This window comes from Vipera ursinii (assembly GCF_947247035.1).
Source record: "Vipera ursinii genome assembly, chromosome: 2".
Classification (NCBI taxonomy): domain Eukaryota; kingdom Metazoa; phylum Chordata; class Lepidosauria; order Squamata; family Viperidae; genus Vipera; species Vipera ursinii.
This window is the reverse complement of record NC_139513.1, coordinates 12,766,998-12,791,173: the sequence shown is the minus strand read 5'-3', so window position 1 is coordinate 12,791,173 and position 24,176 is coordinate 12,766,998. Positions and strand designations below refer to the sequence as shown.

The window sequence follows — 24,176 nt, the reverse complement described above, 5'->3', positions numbered from 1 at the left end:
AAGGTTGCCTACCCCTGGTATAGGTCATTCTGCTTGAGCAGCGGGCTGGACTAGAATATCTCCAAGGTCCCTTCCTGCTATATACTATTCTATTCTACGGTTGGCAGGTATGTCCCCAAAGGGTGGAGGTGACATAGGATTTTCTCTGGACCCAAAAGTTTGGTTAAGAAGGTAACATGGCATTGGAATTGAACTTAATGGCTATGTCGGCACAATTGTGCAATATTCTGTCTTCCCAGTTGCAATGTATGGCAGTGAAAGCTGGACCATAAAAAAGGCTGAGCGCCAAAGAATTGAGGCCTTTGAACTATGGTGCTGGAGAAGACTCCTGCGAGTCCCTTGGACTGCAAGGCGATCAAACCGGTCAGTCCTAGAGGAGATCAACCCTGACGCTCTTTAGAAGGCCAGATCCTGAAGCTAAAACTCAAATACTTTGGCCACCTAATGAGAAGGAAGGACTCACTGGAGAAGAGCCTAATGCTGGGAAAGATGGAGGGCAAGAGAAGAAGGGGACGACAGAGAATGAGGTGGCTGGATGGAGTCACTGAAGCAGTAGGCGTGAGCTTAAATGGACTCCAGAAGATGGTAGAGGACAGGAAGGCCTGGAGGAACGTTGTCCATAGGGTCGCGATGGGTCGGACCCGACTTCGCAACTAACAACAACAACGTGTCTGAAATGGGACAGGGTTTCGCTGCCCGAGCAGGGGGATGGACTAGATGACCTCCCAAGGTCCCTTCCAGCTCTTGTTCTTCTTCTGCTGGGTTATTTTGTTCGGAGGCCACCGGTGGAGACTCTTCCGTCGCCCGGCCGCCGGTGCGAGGTAGTTGCGGGGGAAGGAGGCAGAGCCGAGGCCGGGCGGCAGGGGGCGCCCGCGGGCTCCCTTCCGCCGATTCCGCGGCGGAGCGTCAAAGCGAAGCCAGGCCGGGGATTGATGGGCGCAGCTGCGGCCGCCAGTCCCGGGGTGGCTTCCAGCGCTCGCACGCCCACCCACCCACCGGACGGCGCCGAGGAGGAGAAGGGCCGAGCGGGTCCCGCCGCTGCCGGTACGGGCCGGGCCGGGCCGGGCCGAGGAGGGCGGCCTCCAGCCTTGCCATCCTGCGCGGGGAAGGCGGCGGGTTGCTCCGGAGCTGCGGCGGAGCGGTGCCCCGGGGAGGCCTCGGCCTCGGGGATCCCTCCCACTGCCTCGTCCGGGATCGTCCCCGGAGCCAAAGGAGCCTGGGCGGGTTGCGTTGCCTTGCATTGCCTTGCATTGCCTTGCATTGCCTTGCATTGCATTGCATTGCCTTGCATTGCCTTGCATTGCCTTGCATTGCCTTGCATTGCACACCGGAGCATTGAGCTGCGCGCCTCGCTTTCCCAGCGCAACGGTGCAGGCCGGGGGTCTCGGCGGTCCGGGGAAGACGGGGTTCTGGGGTGCAAAAGGAGGAAGGGGCGATCTCCCCGTCCCCCCCCCTTTTTCTGTCCCGTCTCTCCTGCGGGTGGCCGCCTTTGCAGGGCCGGCACCGAGCTCCTGCGGTGCGGTGCGGTGCGGGGGGGAGGGAGGCGGCGAGTGCTCTGATCCAGCGTTTCCCAATCTTAGGAACTTGAAGATGCGTGGACTTCAACTCCCAGAATTCCCCAGCCAGCTATGCTGGCTGGGGAATTCTGGGAGTTGAAGTCCACGCATCTTCAAGTTCCTAAGGTTGGGAAACGCTGCTCTGATCCCCTTTTGCAAGCTCAGCCCTCCGCCTTCTTGACCCTTGGGGGGGGCAGGCTGGCCTAGCCGCTTGCACTTCCCCTATGACGTCCCCCCCTTAATATAGGTGCGGAGAAAGAGCCAGGCTTTAGAAAGGGAAAGGATATTTTTTTTAATATTTTCTTTTGTCCGAGTATGATGCACGTGGGGGGAGGGGAAAAAGGGCGGTTTTAATCCCCCAATGCAGTAAAAAAAAACACCCACCCACCCACCCAAACTTTTAGTCTTTGAAGGGCCTATCTGTGACATCTGTGCTTGTTTTGTATGGTTAAAAAAAAAAAGTAGCTTGCTATCTTTCAGCTAAAAGGGAAAAGTGACTGAAATAAGTCTCCACCACCACCACCACCCCAAAAAAAAGTTATAAAAGTTTACTGAGAATTAAGAAAGTGAATTTTGGATTGCCAATCTCTGCCGCTTTTTTTTTTCCTTCCAAATTCTTGGTTGGTTCTTTAATTTGTGTGTTAATTCATGTACTGTCGTGTATTGCGTTACAAGTGATTAATCATGAAAATTCGGTTAGCCTAGATTTTGGAGAGCAGAAGAGAAAGCACCCAAGGAAAGAAACAGAGGGGGGGGGGAAATAAAAACCTTACCGGTTTCAAATATTGTAAATACAAGCATGGCTTAATCTAGTGTAATCTTTCTAGTTTATAATCTTTCAAGATAAAGCCGTTCTGCCTCCCTCACAAAAGTGAAACATTATTTTAGCATCAAGCATTATTTAGCATCACGGACTGTCATTTTGTAAAGATTGTTATGTTTATCTAGGACTAAAGTTGCATGTTAGGTGGGACAAGAAATTGATACAAGAGGATAAGATAGCTCAGGAGGTGGTTTTAGAATCTCACCAGCTGTATATCAGAATTACTTTTGAAAACTGGGAATTAAGAAGGTGAATTTCAGGCTTCTGCTGTGCTGGATATTCTCATGATATTCCGCCATGTGGGCTAATTTGAAAATGTTCTATAATATTGCAGAAGAAGAGACTAAAAAGAAAGAATAAGCAGGACCAGAACTGGCAGAAGAACCAAACATTGGGGCAGTTGAGCCTCAGTTTACATCCGGGAGACCGGGAGACCAAGATAAGGGAGCGTTGCCTTGGATCAAGGGAGACCCATTCATTGGGATGGAAGCGCGCTGGGAAACGCAATGGCAACAATTCCTCAAGACGCTTCAACCCTCTCACTCCAGAGGAGGAGATCCAGCCAGATCAGGGAATTCTCCATGGGAAGACCCCAAGGCCTTCCTGGCCTCCTTCGAACACGTGGCCGCAGCCTGCCAGTGGCCCAAAGGAGAGTGGGTAGCCCATCTCCTGCCAGCCCTTTGTGGAGAAGCTGAGGAGGCCTTTCGGAGCCTGGACACCATTCATCAAGGGGATTACGAGAACGTGAAGGCCGCCATCTTGAAAGGGGAAGCTGTGAAAACGGAGGCCCAGCGTCAGCGCTTCAGGCAGTTCTGCTGCCAGGAGGTGGAAAATCCTTGGATGGTTTACAGACAGATTCAGGAGCTTTGCCACCAGTGGCTGAAGCCGGACAGACACACCAAGGACGAGATCCTGGAACTGCTGATCCTGGAGCAATTCCTGGCCAGCCTCCCTCCAAAGCTCCAGAGCTGGGTTCAACCCAGGAGGCCAGACACGTGTTCCCAGGCGCTGGCCCTGGTGGAGGACTTCCTGCGGAGCCAGCAAGGGACCAAATCAGAAACACGTCTGGTACGATTTGTGGATATCAATCTTGGCTTTTTCTTAACATGTGGTACATTTGGGCATTGCAAATAACTGTAGTTACAGACGGTGCTTGATTTAGGGTGATTCAAAGTTATGATGGATCCCTCCAAAGGGACTTAACGATCTGATTTTGAAGCCCCCCCCCCTCACCCCTGGTCACGTAACCACGTTTTGGACACTTGGCAACCGGTCCACTTTTGCAGTGGTTTGCAGCACCAGGTGACCACAATTTTAGAGGGTTTTGCCAGAGACCAGTGTTTCCTCCTGGTTTCCAGCAAATACCGGCCCACTGCAACAACAACAACAACAAAAAACAGTCTGGTCATGTGGTGACCTGCTTCAAGACCATCGCAACTTAATTACTGCAATTGCCAGGCTCAATTATGGTTATAAATCGAGAACAGTTTGCCCTCAGAGGTTGTGGGCGCTCCATCACTGGAGGCTTTTAAGAAGAGACTGGACAGCCACTTGTCTGAAATGGCATAGGGCAGGGGTGTCAAACTCAATTTCATTGAGGGCCGCATCAACATTGCAGTTGCCCTCAGGGGGCCGGGTGGGTATGGCCTGGGTGGGCGTGGCCTACTGGGTGGGCGTGGCTAGAGTGTGCATGGCCTACTGGGTGGGCGTGGCCAGCTCTATATCATTCGCATCAAGGGTGCCTATGGGGGCCTGGGCAGGAGTGGGACAGATCTGAGGGTCTCTGGCAGAAGGAGGGTCTCTGGGCCAGGGCCAAGGCAGTGGGGGCCGTTCCCTCACTGTTTCCAGGATGGCTTCGTGGGCCGCATGAAACCACTTCACGGGCCGGATCTGGACCCCGGGCCTTGTGTTTGACATGTCTGGCATAGGGTCTCCTATGGGGTTGGGCTAGGTGACCTCCGAGGTCCCTTCCCAGCTCTACTCCGATTGATTGATCGACTGTCTCTAGTCAGTTGCAACTTAATGAAAGGGAAAGGGACCTCTGAGTCATTTGTCACTTCCTATTGGCTGCAGGATTTTAGAGAGAGCCAGAGTTGGGGGGCTGATTCCATATACACCAGGTTTTATTTTCCTCCATATTATTCTGTAACTGAGCTGAGCTTCAATAATTCTCAAAAGACAAAGCCACCAGTCCAGCAGGGGGCTGGACTAGAAGACCTCCGAGGTCCCTTCCAGCTCTATTCTGATTCTGATTCAGCCAGCCCCTCCCCCCACTCCCCAAGATTATGTTAAAATCAACCCCACTGTTTTGAGTAAGGACTCCTTCTTTCAGGACCCCCAACCTGAAGAACTGGCTGATTTTGAACAGGCAGAGAAGGACCCCCTGGAGTCGATGAAGAGAGAAAATGTTGAAGTGGAGATCAAAGTGCCAGGTAAGAATTATATAATGCAGGAGTCTTCTTCGGCGTTTGCATTTTTGAGTCTTTTAAACTCGGCAGCCAAAACCTACATTCAAAGCTCTGGTGCTTGATTCTGTCTTTTGGAAGAGAAGATTTTCAAAGAAATGCAGTTTGTCCAGATCCATGAGAACCTGTGGGCGGTGGCCCGGTAGTTGGCTGCGGGATAGGCTGGCTAGTGTGCGCGCATGTGTGCGCATACCCCCTCACTTGCAGTAGCGCTGTGGCCACGAGGTGCGAAAAGGCCTCCGCTGCACCTCGGGGCACAAAAAACGGGCCACCATACTGCAAGGCGCAAAAATGGCCACCGCCACGCTGCGGGGCACAGAAACAAGGCACTGCGCCATGCAAGAATGGGGCAGGGCTAGTATCACGCGGGCACTAGCCTCACCCTATTTGTGGCATGCGTGTGCTTGCGGCCCCGTGCATGCGCACGCACACATGTAAAATGCTTCCCCCTCCCTTTTCCTCCGGTCCGCTGACCGACAAAGGTTGGTGACCTCTGGACTAGAAGGTATGATGTACCAGTCCTTTGATTTGCATCGCAAAGTACCCAGTTATTGATTTATTTTTTTCTCGATTTGGCTGAGTTATGTGAGCAGCGCAGAGCTCCGTGAATCCCTCAGCTCCTCCAGACGTTGCCTGATTTTCATCATGAATTCAAAAGGATTTAAATTCTCAAAACAATTGAACCAGGCGTTGGTAGGATTACTAATTTAAAAAAATCCATTACTTTCCTGAATGGGAGGAAGATGCAAGGAAAACTGGATCCCAGTGGGCATTTTGGGAGAGGCATTTCCTCACTCTTGGAACCCAGGACACATCTTCAGATCCTGCGGGGCGTCTTGTAAATGAGCATGATTTTACCTTCATCTGATTTACAACCTGCTATGTAACAGGGACACGGTGGCTCAGTGGGTTAGGACACTGAGCTTGTCGATCACAAGGTCGGCAGTTTGGCGGGTCGAATCCCGAGTGCCGTGTAACAGAGTGAGCGCCTGTTACTCGTCCCAGCTTCTGCCCACCTAGCAGTTCGAAAGCACGTAAAAATGCAAGTAGAAAAATAGGGACCACTACGGTGGGAAGGTAACAGCGTTCCGTGCGCCTTTGGCGTCTAGTCATGCGGGCCACATGACCACGGAGACGTCCTCGGACAAGCGCTGGCTCTTCGGCTTTGAAACGGAGTTGAGCACCGGCCCCTAGAGTCAGAAACGACTAGCACGCATGTGCGGGGGAACCTTTACCTTTACCTTATGTAACAGGGACGCGGTGGCTCAGTGGGTTAGGACGCTGAGCATGTCGATTAGAAGGTCGGCAGTTTGGCGGGTCGAATCTCGAGTGCCGCCTAACGGAGTGAGCACCTGTTACTCGTCCCAGCTTCTGCCCACCTAGCAGTTCGAAAGTACGTAAAAATGCAAGTAGAAAAATAGGGACCACTCCTGTGGGAAGGTAACAGCGTTCCGTGCGCCTTTGCCGTCTAGTCATGCGGGCCACATGACCACGGAGACGTCCTCGGACAAGCGCTGGCTCTTTGGCTTTGAAACAGAGATGAGCACCGGCCCCTAGAGTCGGAAACGACTAGCACGCATGTGCGCGGGAACCTTTACCTTTACCTTTTATGTAACAGGGCTCTCCAAACTTGGCAACTTTCAGACGGGTGGACTTCAACTCCCAGAATTTCTCAGCTAGCCCACGCTCGCTGGAGAAATCTGGGAACTGAAGTCTACAAGTCTTAAAAGTTGCCAAGTTTGGAGACCTCTGTGCTATAAGGGGGCTATAAGAGCTGTGGTGGCGCAGTGGCCAGAATGCAGTACAGAGGCCTTTTATGCTGCTCTACACCAGCCACTTAGACTAGAAGGCACATACAAATCCCCCTTGTAACGTCTGCCTTCCATCACCTCCAGGTAATGGGACCAAATCCCCAAATCACGTCATCTCTTTGCTTCCTCTGGAAGGACCTGGAGTGGTCCAAGGTGGGCTGAAAGAGGTAGGTGCTGCTCTGGCGGGATAGTTTTTGGGCCAGATTTGAATGTGGTAGTATTTACCGCACTTCTAACTAGAATTCCACCCTCCTCCATTCATTGGTTCTGTTAGCAGGGAGTTTATTTACAATTGATCTCTGCAGATTTGGTGAAATGTCTTCTGCACATATAAATAAATCCCAGGGTGATAGGCAACTGGCCTTGAAATTCAAGAAAGCAGAGTGCTTGACTTGCGACCACAATTGAGCCTCAAATTTCTGTTGATAAGTGAGATCTTTGTTAAGTGAGGCTTGCCCCGTCTTACGGCCTCTCTTGCCAATGTTGTTAAGTGAATTCCTGCAACTGTTAAGTTAGTAACACAGTTGTTAAGTGAATCTGGCTTCACCATTGACTTTGCTTGTCAGAAGGTTGCAAATGGTGATCACACATGACCCCGGGACATTTGCAATTGTTATAAGTCAGTTGCTAAGCATCTAAATTCTGATCACACGATCACGGGGATACTGCAGCGGTCATAAGTGTGAAACAAAACAGCGCTGTCGTAACTTCGAAGGGTCACTAAATGAACTGTTGTAAGTCTAGGACCATCTGTGTGTAGAAATGCAGCCCAAGGTTATACAGGTAGCCCTTGAGTTATAACTGCCTATCGCAGTTTTGATTTCTGAGTCGTAAAACAGGTCGGCCATGGGACCAGCCCTATTATTCAACTTTTTTTTGTCAGTTGTTAAACAAATCCAAAGGGACGCAGTGGCTCAGTGGGTTAGGACGCTGAGCTTGTCGATCAGAAGGTCGGCAGTTTGGCAGGTCGAATCCCGAGTGCCGCATAGCAGAGTGAGCGCCTGTTACTTGTCCCAGCTTCTGCCCACCTAGCAGTTCGAAAGCACGTAAAAATGCAAGTAGAAAAATAGGGACCACTCCGGTGGGAAGGTAACAGCGTTCCGTGCACCTTTGGCGCCTAGTCATTTCGGTCACATGACCACGGAGACGTCCTCGGACAAACGCTGGCTGTTCGGCTTTGAAACAGAGATGAGCACCGGCCCCTAGAGTTGGAAACGACTAGCACGCATGTGCGGGGGAACCTTTACCTTTACCTTTAAACAAATCCATGGCTGCTAAGCGAACGCTATAATTGTTAGGCCAGGGATAGGCCACCTTGGCTCTTTTATGTCTCGCGGACTTCAACTCCCAGAATTCCTGAGCCAGCATGACTCAGCTTGGAAACCTCTCCCTTTCCCCTCAGCATGGCTGGCTCAGGAATTCTGGGAGTTGAAGTCCACGAGTCATGAAAGAGCCAAGGTGGCCTACCCCTGGGTTAGGCAAACCAGTGGTTTGCTATGGGCTGGGGTTTGGGGAAAACCAGCAGTAAATGTCGGTTTTCAGCAAAGGCATTGTAAATCAAGGTAATATGACCATGGGATGCTATAAATAGCCATGATGAGCATCCCAAGTGTGGTCCCATGACTGCAGGGGGGGCAACTGTTGGAACTTCCGAGTCGTAAATAGTCCCCCTCCCCCCACCCCCGTAGGTCTCTCAAAACTTTGAACATTGACCAGTCTTAAATTGAGGACTACCTGTGATAATTTTGTGGGGAATAAATTGTACAAGAAGTCCTCGACTTACAAGAGTTCATTTAATGACCGTTCAAAGTTACAAGGGCACAGAAAAAAGTGACGTACAACCCTTTTTTCACAGTTGCAACCTTGGTAGCATCCCCATGAACATGTGATCAAAATCCAGATGTTTGGCCAACAGGTTCATACGTCTGACAGTTGCAGAGTCCAGGGGGGGGGTAACATGATCCCCTTTTGGGACTTTCTGACCAGCAAAGTCAGTGGGGAAGCCAGATTCACTTAACAACCAGGTTACCAACTTGACAACTACAGTTGATTCACTTAACAACTGAGGCAATCAAGGTTGTAAAACGAGGCAAAACTCACTTAACAAATGTCTCAACAACAAATTTTGGGCTCAATTCTGGTCATAAGTTGAGGACTACCTGTATTGTACCCTGAAATATGGGCACTCAAGGGTGTTGGGATGCATGCATGGATGGATGCATAGATGGATAGATTAGATTAGATTAGATTAATTAGATTAGATTAGATTAGATTAGATTAGATTAGATTAGATTAGATAGAATGGATGGATGGATGGAAGGATGGATGATGGATAGATTAGATAGAATGGATGGATGGATAAATGGATAGATAAGGATGGATGGATGGATGGATGCATGCATAGATGGATAGATATAGATATGTAGTTCTCAACTTATGATCACAACTGAGCCCCAAATTTCTGTTGCTAAGCAAGACAGTTGTGAGTTTTGCCCATTTTATGATGTTTCTTGCCACAGTTGTTAGGTGAATCATTGCAGTTGTTAATTTTGTAACATGGTTGTGACGTGAATCTGGCTTGCCCATTGACGTGGCTTCTGAGAAGGTCACAAAAGGGGATCACATGTCCCTGGGAGGGTTCAGCCATCATAAACATGAGTCGGTTGCCAATTTTTGATCATGTGACCACAAGGGCTGCTACAATGGTCGTGAGAAATGGTCCTAGCTCACTTTTTCCCAGTGCCATTGTAACTTCAGACGTGTTCTGTTCCAGCCTACTACCGGCCCTGCAGAAAAGTCAGGGACAACCCCTCTACAAAAGGCAAAAGGCTGGAAGTAAGCCCGCCAAATTTATTTACACAAAACAGATCCAAAACAGAGCAAACTGAACAAAACAAAATACGAACCACTAAAAACAGAAGCTGCTCAAACGGTTGCCTTCAGCAACCAGCCCTCCCACACATTCCCCTTTTAAACAGTTCAAGGCGTGGCTTCCCTTTGCCTCCTTCCGAGGTGCCCCATTGCCTTCCTCTGTTTACTTCTGATTGACTGCCTCCTGCTTTGGGCGTCCTTGAACAAGGCCAGCTGTGGGTCATCTTCATCCAAGCTGTCAGGCTCACACAGCTGGGTCTGAGTAGTAACCAGATGGGAGGGGCCTGGCTGAGAGCTCTGCGATGCCTCAGAACTGTCCTCTGCAGGCTCTCCAAACCCCTCCTCCTCCTCCACCTCTGAATCGTCCGACCCAACTGCCGAACCCACAGGCTGACACTGAATCACAACAAGATGGTCACTGAACGAATGGTTGTAAATCAAGGACTACCTGTATTTATTCTCTAGGATTCCACCTAGTCAATCGTTACTTTAGTTACGAGTCAATTTGCAATTAATCCCAAGAGATTGGTTGAAATGTCTCCTTCAGATGGACAGCCATGAATGATGCAACAGGCAGGAAGATTCCAGAGCAGTTGCTCCCGAAAATAGAACAGATGAGGAATTAAATGATGTAACTTGCCTTTTCTAAAGAAAAAAAAAACCAACAGTGTATACCATCAGATCTGGGGCTGTTAACGCCACCCAAACCATACAGATAGTTCTGACTTATCAATCACAGTTGGGACCAACAACTCTGTCACTAAGCGACATAGCCATTAAGTGAAATATCATACGATCGCACCCAATTTGCAACATCAGTTCCTGCTGTGGTCAGAAAATCTGACAGCGTGTCACTGCAGCTTGCGACTTCCCGCTGGCTTCCCCAATGACTTTGCTTGTTGGAAATCAGCTGGGAAGCTTGAAAATGGGGACTGCGTACATACAGGCTTGTTACCAAGCACTCAGATCTTGAGCCCATGACTGCAGGGACGTTGTGATGGCCCCAGGTTTGAACACCAGTCATAAATCTCCTTTTTTTAAAGCACTATCATAACTGTGAGGGGTTGCTAAATGAGCAGTGGATAAGCAAGGACTGCCTGCACTGAGATACAGGCTGGTTAACCCTGTTACAGGAAACATTGATCAGTGGAGTGGATGTAGTATAATTAATGGTTCTGGTTTTGCCAATGAAGGTTTATTGTGAGTTTTTGGTGATGGGATCTGATGGGAAGTATGTGGTGTCTTCTCCTGTTTGCAGGAACTGATGGACCTCAAAGAAACAGATGTCCGTCTGCAGGCAGCCAAGCAGAGGCTGACCCTCACAGCCCACCAGAACATGGCCTGGCCAGTCCTACAGGAAGAACATGGAAACATGGGTTGTTTAAGTAAGGACGGTACGTACACAGCCCAGCAAGTCTGGGAAACATCAGCCCACCTATTTACTTATTCCTATGTACTTATTAGGGACGCGCTGGCTCAGTGGGTTAGGACGCTGAGCTTGTCGATCAGAAGGTTGGAAGTTTGGCAGGCCGAATCCCGAGTGTCAAGTAGCAGAGTGAGCGCCTGTTACTCATCCCAGCTTCTGCCAACCTAGCAGTTCGAAAGCACGTAAAAATGCAAGTAGAAAAACAGGGACCACTACGGTGGGAAGGTAACAGCATTCCGTGCGCCTTTGGCGTCTAGTCATGCCGGCCACATGACCACGGAGACGTCCTCAGACAAACGCTGGCTTTGAAACGGAGATGAGCACCGGCCTCTAGAGTTGGAAACGACTAGCACGCATATGCGGGGGAACCTTCACCTTTACCTTTATGTACTTATTGCAGATGAAAAAATAGATACGTGATTTCTCCTGTAGTGAACTGGGGGAGTCAGGAAAAGGTGTCTTCCAATTGTTTGGAAGAACAGAAAGGAGTGATTAAACCTGACCATTTGCTTCAAAAGGAGCACAATCTACGTACTTTTTAATGTATTCTTAGTTCTTGAATGAAATTAAAGTACTGGGAAGAGTCACCATTCAAACAGATCTATCTATCTATCTTATCTATCATCTATTGTCCATTCATATCTCTATCTATCTATCTATCTATCTATCTATCTATCTATCTATCTATCTATCTATCTATCTATCTATCTATCTCTGTGTCATCTATCATCCATTCATATCTATATCTCTATATCTATTTATCATCTATCGTCCATTCATCCATCTACAGTTGCAAGAAAAAGTATGTGAACCCATTGGGATTACGTGGAGCTTTGCATGAATTGGCCATAAAATGCACTCTAAACGTCGTGTAAGTCACAACAATAGAAAAACACAGTCTGCTTAAAATAATACTACACAAACAACTGTTGTCATGTTTTAATTAAACATAAGATGGAAACATTCACAGTGCAGGGTGGAAAAAGTATGTGAACCTTTGGACTTAATAACTGGTTGACCCTCCTTTGGCAGCAATAACCTCAACCAAACACTTCCTGTAGTTGCAGATCAGACCTGCACAATGATCTGGAGTAATTTTGGACCACTCCTCTTCACAAAACTGTTTCAGTGTAGCAATATTCTTGGGATGTCTGGTGTGAATCGCTCTCCTAAGGTCATCCCACAGCATTTCAATCGGGTAGAGGTCAGGACTCTGACTGGGCCACTCCAGAAGGCATATTCTGTTCTGTTGAAGCCATTGTTTTGTTGAATTACTTGTATGCTTTGGGTCATTGTCCTGTTGCATCACCCATCCTCTGCGGAGCTTCAGTTGGCGGACAGATGGTCGTACGTTTTCCTGCAAAATGTCCTGATAAACTCTGGAATTCATTTTCCCATCAATGACAACAATCCGTTCAGGCCCTGAGGCAGCAAAGCAGCCCCAAACCATGATGCTCCACCATGTTTTACAGTGGGGATGAGGTTTTGATGTTGGTGTGCTGTGCCTTTTTTTCTCCACACATAGTGTTGTGTGTTTTTTCCAAGCAACTCAATTTTGGTTTCATCTGTCCACAGTATATTTTGCCAGTAGTGCTGTGGAACATCCAGGTGCTCTTTTGCAAACTTCAAACGTGCTACAATATTTTTTTTGGACAGCAATTGCTTCCTCCGTGTTGTCGTCCCATGTACTCCATTCTTGTTTAATGTTTTCCGTATTATAGATGTGTCAACAAAAATGTTAGCATGTGCCAGAGATTTCTGTAGGTCTTTAGCTGACACTCTAGGATTCTTCTTTACCTCATTAAGCATTATGCGCTGTGCTCTTGCAGTCATTTTTACAGGACAACCACGCCTAGGGAGAGTAGCAACAGTGCTAAACTTTCTCCATTTGTAGACAGTCTGTCTTACCGTGGACATATGAACGAACATCAAGGCTTTTGGAGATACTTTTGTAACCCTTTCCAGCTTCATGCATGTCAACAATTCTTGATCGTAGGTCTTCTGAGAGCTCTTTTCTGCGAGGCATGGTTCACATCAGACAGTGCTTCTTGAGACCAGTAAACCCAAACCAGGTGTGTGTTTTTAAAGGGCAGGACAGCTGTCAGCAACACATCCAATATCATCACACTGGTTGGAGTCAAGGTTGGCTCACTCCTGGCTCTAATTAGCTCTTGGAGAAGTCATTAGGCTAGGGGTTCACATACTTTTTCCACCCTGCACTGTGAATGTTTACATGTTATGTTAAATTAAAACATGACAACAGCTAATGTTTGTGTAGTATTATTTTAAGCAGACTGTGTTTTTCTATTGTTGTGACTTACATGACGTTTAGAGCGCATTTTATGGCCAATTCATGCAAAACTCCACGTAATCCCAAAGGGTTCACATACTTTTTCTTGCAACTGTATCTATCTACCTATCTGTCATCTATCGTCCATTCGTATCTATATCTATCTATCTATCTGTCTATCTATCATCTATCATCCATTCATCTCTCTCTCTATTTATATCTATGTATCTATCATCTATCGTCCATCTCTCTCTATTTATATCTATCTATATCTATCTGTCATATTGTCCATTCATATATCTTTCTCTATATCTATCTATCTATATGTCATCTATTGTCCATTCATATCTCTATCTATCTATCTATCTATCTATCTATCTATCTATCTGTCATCTATCATCCATTCATATCTATAGCTATCTGTCTATCATCTATCATCCATCATCCATTCATCTCTTTATCTGTATCATCTATCATCCATTCATATCTATATCTATCTGTCATCTATTGTCCATTCATATCTTATCTATCTATATCTATCTATCTATATCTGTCAATCAGGACTCAGGAATTCTGGCAGTTGAAGTCCGTGAGTCATAAAAGAGCCGAGGTTGCCTACCCCTGGCTTAGGGGCATTCATATCCTCAAAACCTGCAAAACTCTGATAAAAGAGGGACATTTGATAGCAGGGAGGGGGAAAAAATCAAGCATTCCACAATGGATGATTGGCCACAAAAGCTGGTGGAGTTAGGCAGAGATGGCTAAAGTGACTGCTTTAATTAAAGAAAAGAATACAATCAACTTTGCTACTACTTGGAAACCGCTTCTGGACTTTGTGCTTGAGGTGGGGGGAAAAATGGAACTTTGATTTTGGATTTTGCTGATTAGACAGATTTGTTGTTATAGAAATGACTAGTATATATTATTATGCAAAAGTAAAAAAAAAAGCGAGGCTGTATGTTATCACCTTATTCTGTGCTAAAAAAAAGCCGGAAGTCAACGCCTTTTTTTTTCTTTTCCCCTTTTCCCTTACATTTTTTTTCCTATTCCCCCTTTCCTCTCTGACTTTCCCATTATTTTAATTTTCCTTTGTATTTTGTATTTCGATAAACTAATAAAAAATTGTCAACAGAAGAACAAAAAAAAAATCAAAGGATGCTTCATCGCAAATAAAAGGAGATTTAAGGCACTTTATTTGAAACTGACTGTAAGGCTTCGGGGCATGGTTAAAAGATTTTTTTCTCTCTCGCTCTTGCAGGTAACAGAAGGGAGAATAGGGTTAAAGTGGAGAATTTTCAGGGTGGAGAAGATGCAGAAGAGCTACGCAGGAGAGACCCCGTGATAAGGCCTGGGAATCTGCCCTTGAAAGCCGAAATGGGAGAAGAAAGCTGTGAGTCCAATCAGCAGAGATGGAGGCCACCGCTAGAAATTGAGGATACACACAACAGACTCGAAAAGGATCTTACTACGGCGGTTGCAGAAAAGGCCAACAAGGGTAAAGTGCCCATGTTCTCCCAGTACGAGAGAAGATACCTCTACCAGGTGGAATTAAATCCGATACCTTCTACGGAGAAATTGGAGCAACACCCTCAAAGATTTGAGGATAGCTACCAGCGTACTTCAAACATGAGTCAAGAGGAGAAACGCCTCATAAGTGAGCAAAGGATCGAAATCTCTGAGAATGGAACAGGGAATAATAACTTGAACGCTTACCTAAGTAACCATCTCGGAGAAACACACAACAACAATTCTCCTGAGTGTGGGAAAACCTTGACTAACACAAACTCACTCAGCAGGTTTCCGGTGTGCGCTCCTGAAGAGGAATGGTACGAGTGTTCCCACTGTGGGAAGGGCTTCAACAAGGCAAAATACTGGAAGCAGCACCAGAAAATTCACACCGGGGAGAAGCCGTACAAATGCCTGCAGTGTGGGAAGTGTTTCAATCAGTCAGGAAATCTGAAGACCCACCAAAGGATTCACACTGGGGAGAGACCCTACAAATGTTCCCAGTGTGGGAAGTGCTTCAGTCACACCAACTGTTTGAAGATGCACCAGAGGATTCATACTGGGGAGACCTACAAATGTACTCAGTGTGGGAAATGCTTCAGAGAGACGGGAATCCTGAAGAGGCATCAACGGACTCATACTCGAGAGAGACCCTACAAATGTTCCCAGTGTGGGAAATGTTTCAGCCTGTCGGGAATCCTGAAGAGACATCAGAGAACCCACACGGGTGAAAGACCCTACAAATGTTCTCAGTGCGGGAAGGGCTTCAATCAGATGGGAACACTGAAGAAACACCAGCGAATTCACACGGGAGAGAAGCCGTACAAATGTTCTCACTGCCAGAAATGCTTCAACGAGAGAGGAAATTTGAAGAGGCATCAGAGGATCCATGCCCGAGAGAGCCTTAATATCATTCAAGAATTCATCCTGGAAAACGACCATATCAATGTCATCAAGGTGGGAAAGACTTCTACAGAGCAAGAATTCTAAAGTGACTTCAAAAAAAATAATAATCATGCTTGATGGACACATTTAGGACATTCTTAGTAAATAATGTCTAGAATAGGGATCTCCAAACTTGGCAACTTTTAAGACGTGTGACCTTCAACTCCTATTTGAGTTGGAAGTCCACAAGTCTTAAAGTTGCCAAGACTTATGGACTTCAACTCCCAGGATTCCCCAGCCAGCATGGCTAGTTGAAGAATTCTGGGGATTGAAGTCCACAAGTCTTAAGAGTTGCCAGGTTTGGAGACCCTGGTCTAGACTCTAGGGGATAAGTTGAACAGATCTCCACTTCTACCTATAAAGAAAAATCATAACATTGGGAATAAATTGTTAAACTATCCAGAATGGTGGGGGATTCTTTTTTTCACTAATTTGACCCAGTAGCATTTGGCAGAAGATCTGCCATGGACTATTTCCACTTGGATTCCTGCACAGAAGCGGGATTGGATTTGACGGCTTTTTCTCCATTTTTCTACGATCGTATGCCAGAGATACGTTATTATAAATATTCTCAGTGAAATAGTTAGGCAGCAGAGCTGGAGGGACACCTGACATAGAATCTGTACAGAAAGTAAAGATTCAACTATGTGAAATCCCTTGTCGGAGCCGGTTGCATTTCTCCATCATCTTGCTGAATAAAACCAACTTTTCATTTTATACTATTTGTACAGACATTTATGAGATAGGAAATAAACAGAAATGAAAACTGTCTGGATTCCCAGCATTGATTATGTCTTTTTCGCTGTGGCTGTTCAACTCAACTGGGTCGAGTTTTCCATCAGGACTTCTTTTATGTTAACAGGGAGTCCTTGACTTAGGACCATGCGTTTAACAACCATTCAGAGTTACAGTGGTGCTGAAAAAAGGTAACGTATGACCTGATTTCACACTTGATGACTTCGCAGTCCCCATTTGACAACTGGCATTCATTTGTGGTTTGCGCAATAGTGAATGGAGAAAATGTGACAGTGATACAAAAGGAGATGGAGTCTGCTTGGAGTGGGGTGACGGGAGCTCCTTGTAGTCCAGCCCAACCCAGCTCAAAACCCAGGAGACTACACTTAGTCCTTGACTTGCAACCGTAATTAAGCCTGGAATCAAGGTCATATGTTGTGCCGGTGGTTAAATGGGTCATCGCATCACCAAACTGATTTTATGACATTTTTTGTGGCAGTCATTAAGCGAACCCTGTGACTGGAGCTGTGGTGGTGCAGTGGTTAGAATGCACTGTTGCAGGCTAACTTACTGCTCACAGCCAGCAGTTCGATCCTGAGCAGCTCAAAGTTGTCTCAGCCTTCCATCCTTCTGAGGTTGGTAAAATGAGGACCCAGATTGTGGGGTCAATATGCTGACTCTGTAAACCGCCGTAAAGCACTGTGAGGCCATATATACAGTAAGTCTAAGTGCTATTGCTGTTGTTAAGCAAGCATATTGTCCACCGTGGATAATATTGCAGCAAACTGAAATTAAATTCCAGTTTCTGGAATAAAATGTACATCACAGTCACGGACCACAGGATGCTGTAAATTAGGGGTCCCCAACCCCTGGTCCATGGATCAGTACCAGGCCGCAGCATGCCAGCAACTGGTCACAAATAAGCAAAGCCCACTCCACGAGATGCAGGCAGCACACAAAATCACGCACCCTCCGGTTCGCAGAAAAACCTCTCTCCACAGAACGGGTCCCTGGTGCCCAAAAGGTTGGGGACCTCTGCTGTAAATGTGAGCTGAGTGTCTTAAAATGAGATTATGTGACCACTCAGGGGGACGGATGTTGGAACTTAGAATCCAGGTCATGAACATTTTTTTTTTGACGGGGGTGTCTGTCTTTGAATGGTTGGTATGCAACTAGTCAAAAGTAGAGGATTTATCTCAGACATGTCAAACACAAGGCCCGGGGGCCAGATCCGGCCCGTGAAGTGGTTTCATGCGGCCCACGAAGCCATCCTGGAAACAGTGAGGGAACGGCCCCTACTGCCTTGGCCCTGGCCCAGAGACCCTCCTCCTGCCAGAGACCCTCAGATCTGTCCCACTCCTGCCCAGGCCCCCATAGGCACCCTTGATGCGAACGATGTAGAGCTGGCCACGCCCACCCAGTAGGCCTTAGGCATTCTAGCCACGCCCACCCAGTAGCCCATATGCACTTTAGCCACGCCCACCCAGTAGGCCACGCCCACTCAGGCCACACCCACCCGGCCCCCTGAGGGCAACCGCAATGCTGGTGTGGCCCTCAATGAAATTGAGTTTGACACCCCTAATTTATCTGTATTGGTCTATCCTGCTATATTTCTGCACAGTGTTTCGGACCAGGGGAAAAAAATGGAAGAGCTTTTTCAAAGTCTTCCTTTTTTTTTTTTAACATGCTTTTCAACTCTTACCTTCAATACGGTTTCCATACGTTTTCCAGAAACTGGTCTTGTTAATCGAGCTGCAATGTTCAGGATTGTCTATCCTTCCAAGCTACCAGTTATAATCGCCCTTTTAAATGGTCCTGTTAGGACAGCTTTGTTCATTTACTTTTCACTAACGTTCTTAGGAAGATGGCTTTGTACATACTGTATTTGGAGGAGCTCTAAACCCATTGCAGAGCTGTTCACGTAAAGGGTTTGCCAGAGAGTAAAATGAGTTTGATTTTTAAGTATCTTAACACGGGGTTCCCTTTTTTTTGAAGATGTTTCGCTTCTCATCCAAGAAGCTTCTTCAGCTCTGACGGGGTGGTGGGGAATGGAAGGATTTACGCTCTTTGCAGACAGCTGGTCATTTGCATTCTTTTGGAGGGTGGTTGAGACCACCTAGACCAGGGGTAGGCAACCTTGGCTCTTTTATGACTCGTGGACTTCAACTCCCAGAATTCCTGAGCCAGCATGGCTAAGCTTAGAAACCTCTCCCTTTTTCCCCTCAGCATGGCTGGCTCAGGAATTCTGGGAGTTGAAGTCCACGAGTCATAAAAGAGCCAAGGTTGCCTACCCCTACCCCTAGAGCAGGGGTAGGCAACCTCGGCTCTTTTATGACTCATGGACTTCAACTCCCAGAATTCCTGAGCCAGCATGACTCAGCTTGGAAACCTCTCCCTTTCCCCTCAGCATGGCTGGCTCAGGAATTCTGGGAGTTGAAGTCCACGAGTCATAAAGGAGCCAAGGTTGCCTACCCCTACCCCTAGAGCAGGGGTAGGCAACCTCGGCTCTTTTATGACTCGTGGACTTCAACTCCCAGAATTCCTGAGCCAACATGGCTCAGCTTGGAAACCTCTCGCTTTTTCCCCTCAGCATGGCTGGCTCAAGAATTCTGGGAGTTGAAGTCCACCAGTCATAAAAGAGCCAAGGTGGCCTACCCCTACCCTTAGAGGTTTATCTGTGTCCTCAGGGTCACCTGAGTGGTGCCAATGGGTGTGGAGCCTTCTTGGAAGTGTTGAAAGGACTGAGTTGTAGACGAGATAGATGAGGTCATTCCGCTCCCCCTCTGTTGAGAGAGGGCTGTTCAGTTTTGACACAGATGGCCTCTTTGACCCCTCTTCCAAACCACCGATCCTCTCTGTCCAAAATATGGAGACTTTGCTGTCTTGGAATGAGTGGCCTTGTGTTTTTTAAAAGACAGATGGACTGCCAATCTTGTCCTGATGGGTTTGTTTTCCTACGTCTGCAACGAATATAAATCCTTCCACTCCCCACCATCCAGTCAGAGCTGAAGAAGCTTCTTGGATGAGAAGCGAAATGTCTTTAAAGAAAAACAAGAAATGAATGGTTGTAAGTAGAGAACTACCTGCAGTTGGGTTTTCCAACACTCTTAATCATCTCCAGAGGGTGCTCCCTTCCTGTTTTTGGCACACCTCTGTTTGGAAAGTCTGAAATATTTTCCCCACAAACTCCGAATAAGTGTTTTTAATTCAAACATATATCTTTTTTTTCAACACTGCCACTGTGGGGAAGCAGATCAGGCCTCCCATCACAACCAAGAGGAACAGGAACATTGTCCTCCTTGCTGCCTGCCAAAGTGAGGCCCGTCGTTTCTGCACCTCCATATTAGCAAAGTATCTGGAGAAGGAAATGGATCATTTGTAGAAGTGTTTCTCCATCTCAGCCACCCGAAGATGTGCAGATTTCAAACTACCAGAATTCCGGGAATTGTAATCCATATATTTTCAAGTGGCCAATGTTGAGAAACACTGGTTTAGAGTAGTGGTCTTCAACTTGTGCGATTTGGCGGCCAGGCGGGGAGCAGGGGAACAGGCCCGCCACTTGTACAAGTTGAGCTGCGTGCACGCCGGCCTGCGGCTCGCTGGGCCTGGTTCTGAATAGGCCACGAGGAAACAGAGATCTCAGATCCTGAGGAAAATGCAATCCTGGACCCCCTCTTGGTCAATTTCTAGGGCTGCCCTACTGTTGTGGTTGATAAACAGAACAGAATGACAGAGTTGAAAGGGACCTTGGAGATCTTCTAGTCCAACGCCCTGCTCAAGCAGGAAACCGTATACAAATGGTTGAAGCAACCTGGAATTAAGGAGAAACTTCCTGGCAGTGAGGACGATTAACCAGTGAAACAGCTTTGCCTTCAGAACTCGTGGGCGCTCCATCACTGGAGATTTTTAAGAAGAAGCTAGACAGTTACTTGTCTGAAATGGTATAGATTCTCCTGCTTGAGCAGTGGGCTGGACTAGAAGACCTCCAAGGTCCCTTCCAGATTCTATTCTATTCTATTCTATTCTATTCTATTCTATTCTATTCTATTCTATTCTATTCTATTCTATTCTATTCTATTCTATTCTATTCTATTTCTATTTCTATTCTTCTATTTAAACAAGAAATCGAAGAAACACACCCATAAGGTTGACTCAGCCTTCCATCCTTCCGAGGTAGGTAAAATGAGGACCCAGATTGTTGGGGGCAATAACCTGACTTTGTAATAATGCCGCTTGGGGTGGGTGGGGGGGTGAAAGCCCTAATAAACAGGCATATACACAGAATGAAGGCTACTGCTAAGCTTGTAAGCCGCCCTGAGTCTTCGGAGAAGGGCGGGATATAAATGGAATTAAAATAAAATAAATAAATAAATAAATAAAAGATTTCTATCAGGAAATCCATTGAGTCAGTGACTGCTTCCCATCCCAGCCAAACTGGTTGTTGTAACTGCAAAGTCCTCGTACAGAAACAAAAGGTGTCATATCAGTAATTGGCAAAAGCACATGGAACCCCCCCCAGGCAATCTTTGTAAAGATGAATGCTTACGTTTACAAACGCATGGGTCTTGCCAGGCAGTATGGGGGGGAACATTTGAAAGACCCTAAGGCAGGGGTAGGCAACCTTGGCTCTTTGATGACTTGTGGACTTCAACTCCCAGAATTCCGGAGCCAGCCACGCTGAGGGGAAAGGGAGAGTTTCCAACCTGAGCCATGCTGGCTCAGAAATTCTGGGAGTTGAAGTCCACGAGTCATAAAAGAGCCAAGGTTGCCTACCCCTTGGAGTAGGCCAAAGCCACCATACCTAAAAGTGGCCAAGGCCTGTAAGCAGGGTGGACAAAAGCCGGGAAAAGCTCCAAGAGGGAAATGAGCCAAGTTGTTAGGGGAACAAAAGGGAGCACATGGCAAGCCCCTCCCCAAGTCTCACCCGCAAAGCAGCTGGGCCTGCATGGCTAAGCCCCTCCCCACCAACTCTGGGATAAAAAGAGGTCTGACCCAGTCTTTTGAGTTGCTTTTGGATCCCAGACTTGGCAGTTTCCCCTCCCTCTGGCTAGTGCCTGGCAGTCTAGTAGTGGACGCTGGTAAGTGTGCGTCTGTGTGTGCGCGCGTGTTTGTGTTTAAGAGCAAAACTATATCAGTAAAAGTTGGCTCTTATTCTAAATTCACTGGGTCTCTGTGCCTCAGTGTTCAGTTGACTTAGGATTGAGTAAGGCAGTTTTCCAGGCCTGTGGGTGTGTGTGTGTGTGTGTGTGTGTGTGTGTGTGAGAGAGAGAGAGAGAGAGAGAGAGAGAGAGAGCACCCTTGTGTAACAGCTGAGGCCCAGGGGTTGGGGACCCCTGATTTAGATTCTCATGGACTTTATGACTCATGGACTTCAAGTCCCAGAATTCCTCAGACAGCATGCCTGGCTGAGAAATTCTGGGAGTTGAAGTCCATGAGTCATAAAAGGGCTGAGTTTGAAGACCCCTGATCTAAATGAATCTAACCCTAAGTGGGGGTTTTTCAGGCAATAATATCTCAACATAGCTGTTAACATGTACCCAGGGATGCCAAATGGGCAGAGTCTATTGGGTTATTTAGCCCTTGCAGAAAGATCATCTGCAATCTGAACAACAGACCTGAAAGAATCAGTGAAACAACTTGCACCCCAGAAGTTGTGGGTGCTCCATCACTACAGGTTTTGGACAAGAGTCTGGACGTTCATCTGTCCAAAATGGTACAGAGTCTCCTACTTGAACAGTGGGGGGGGGGGTTGGATTAGAAGACTTCCCACTGTGTTATTCTGTATTCTTTACGTTCTCCATCCAGTAACTACCCAACCACATTAGCAAGCAACTAAATTTCATTTTTAATGTGTGCCAATGACAATAAAATCTCTCTCTCTCTCTCTCTCTCTCTCTCTCTCTCTCTCTCACACACACACACACACACACACACACACACTGCCCTTTTAGTACTCTGATGGTGGTGAGTATTATGTCCTAAAAGCCATCTCCTGCTTTCCTGTGGCTGTGGCTGATGGGTTGCTGGTTCTAATCCTATCACTCTGCTATTGTTAGTTGTCAGTTGTTACCAGTTTTGCTGCAAGGGATTTCGAAAGATCCTGTCCTGGATGGATTTCTACAGGTAGTATTTGCTCATGAATGGGGCCCCAGACCTTCTGAATGGGATTATCAAATCTGCATTTCTACAGACCTGGCCTCTGCCTAGTTTCTGATTGGGGCTATTAAAAACTGGGCCTGTTTTTCTACCTTTAAGATCCTTTGGGGAAATATAATATTCTGCCTTTTTAATATTCCCCAAAATGTTTCCTTTTAGGGGGAGCTGACCTCCCACATATCATATCTCTCTCTCTCTCTCTCTTGTCCATATCTCTTATCTATCTATCTATCTATCATCTATCTATCTATCTATCTATCTATCTATCTATCATCTATCATCTATTGTCCATATCTATCTATCTATCTATCTATCTATCTATCTATCTATCTATCTATCTATTGTCCATATCTATCTATCTATCTATCTATCTATCTATCTATCTATCTATCTATCTATCATCTATCTATCTATCTATCTATCTATCTATCATCTATCATCTATTGTCCATATCTATCTATCTATCTATCTATCTATCTATCTATCTATCTATCTATCTATCTATCTATCTATCTATCTATCTATCTATTGTCCATATCTATCTATCTATCTATCTATCTATCTATCTATCTATCTATCTATCTATCTATCTATCTATCTATCTATCTATCTATCCATCCATCCATCCATCCATCCATCCATCCATCCATATATCCACCAATAAATCCATCTCCGGGGTAGCTTTCCTCAAATCAGATGCCTGGAAGAAGAAAGACTCTGATAACAGTATTCCAGTATTGGAGGGGCTGCCACAAAGAGGAGGGGACTAATTTATTTTCCAAAGCACCAGAAGGCAAGACGAGAAGCAATGGAGGAGGGAAACCCGACCAAAGACAGAAGCAACCTTGCAACTTAGGGAGAAATTGAATTCACCAGTAGAACAGGTTGCCTTCAAACGTGGGTGCATCGCTGGAGATTTTTTTTTAAGCAGAGACCGGACAGTCGCTTGTCTGAAACGGGATAGGGTCTCCTGTTTTAAGCAGAGACCGGACAGTCGCTTGCCTGAAACGGGATAGGGTCTCCTGTTTGAGCGGGGCGGGGGCTGGACTAGAAGACCTCCCTAGGTCCCTTTCCAGCTCTGCTTGTCTGAAACGGGATAGGGTCTCCTGTTTTAAGCAGAGACCGGACAGTCGCTTGCCTGAAACGGGATAGGGTCTCCTGTTTTAAGCAGAGACCGGACAGTCGCTTGCCTGAAACGGGATAGGGTCTCCTGTTTGAGCGGGGCGGGGGCTGGACTAGAAGACCTCCCAAGGTCCCTTTCCAGCTCTGCTTGTCTGAAACGGGGTAGGGTCTCCTGTTTTAAGCAGAGACCGGACAGTCGCTTGCCTGAAACGGGATAGGGTCTCCTGTTTTAAGCAGAGACCGGACAGTCGCTTGCCTGAAACGGGATAGGGTCTCCTGTTTGAGCGGGGCGGGGGCTGGACTAGAAGACCTCCCAAGATCCCTTTCCAGCTCTGATTCCGATTCGGATAATCTCCATCCGGCCCGAGAGAGCTGCGGGGAAAGGAGGCAGAGCCGCGGCCGGGCGGGAGGGGGCGCCCGCGGGCTCCCTTCCGCCGACTCAGAGGCGGAGCGTCAAAGCGAAGCGAGGC

At 47.0% G+C, this 24,176-nt stretch overlaps 1 protein-coding gene across 1 annotated transcript; it reads left to right on the top strand.

Moving 5' to 3' along the window:
• Nucleotides 1-877: 877 nt before the first annotated feature.
• LOC310636490 (uncharacterized protein) lies at nt 878-16,456 on the top strand. The gene is made up of 6 exons (XM_083356393.1): nt 878-1,044; nt 2,714-3,447; nt 4,712-4,811; nt 6,740-6,822; nt 10,785-10,920; nt 14,501-16,456. The coding sequence occupies exons 2-6, from the start codon at nt 2,863-2,865 to the stop codon at nt 15,736-15,738; spliced, it is 2,142 nt and encodes a 713-aa protein (XP_083212519.1). The 5' UTR covers nt 878-1,044; nt 2,714-2,862; the 3' UTR covers nt 15,739-16,456.
• The last annotated feature ends 7,720 nt before the right edge of the window (nt 16,457-24,176 follow it).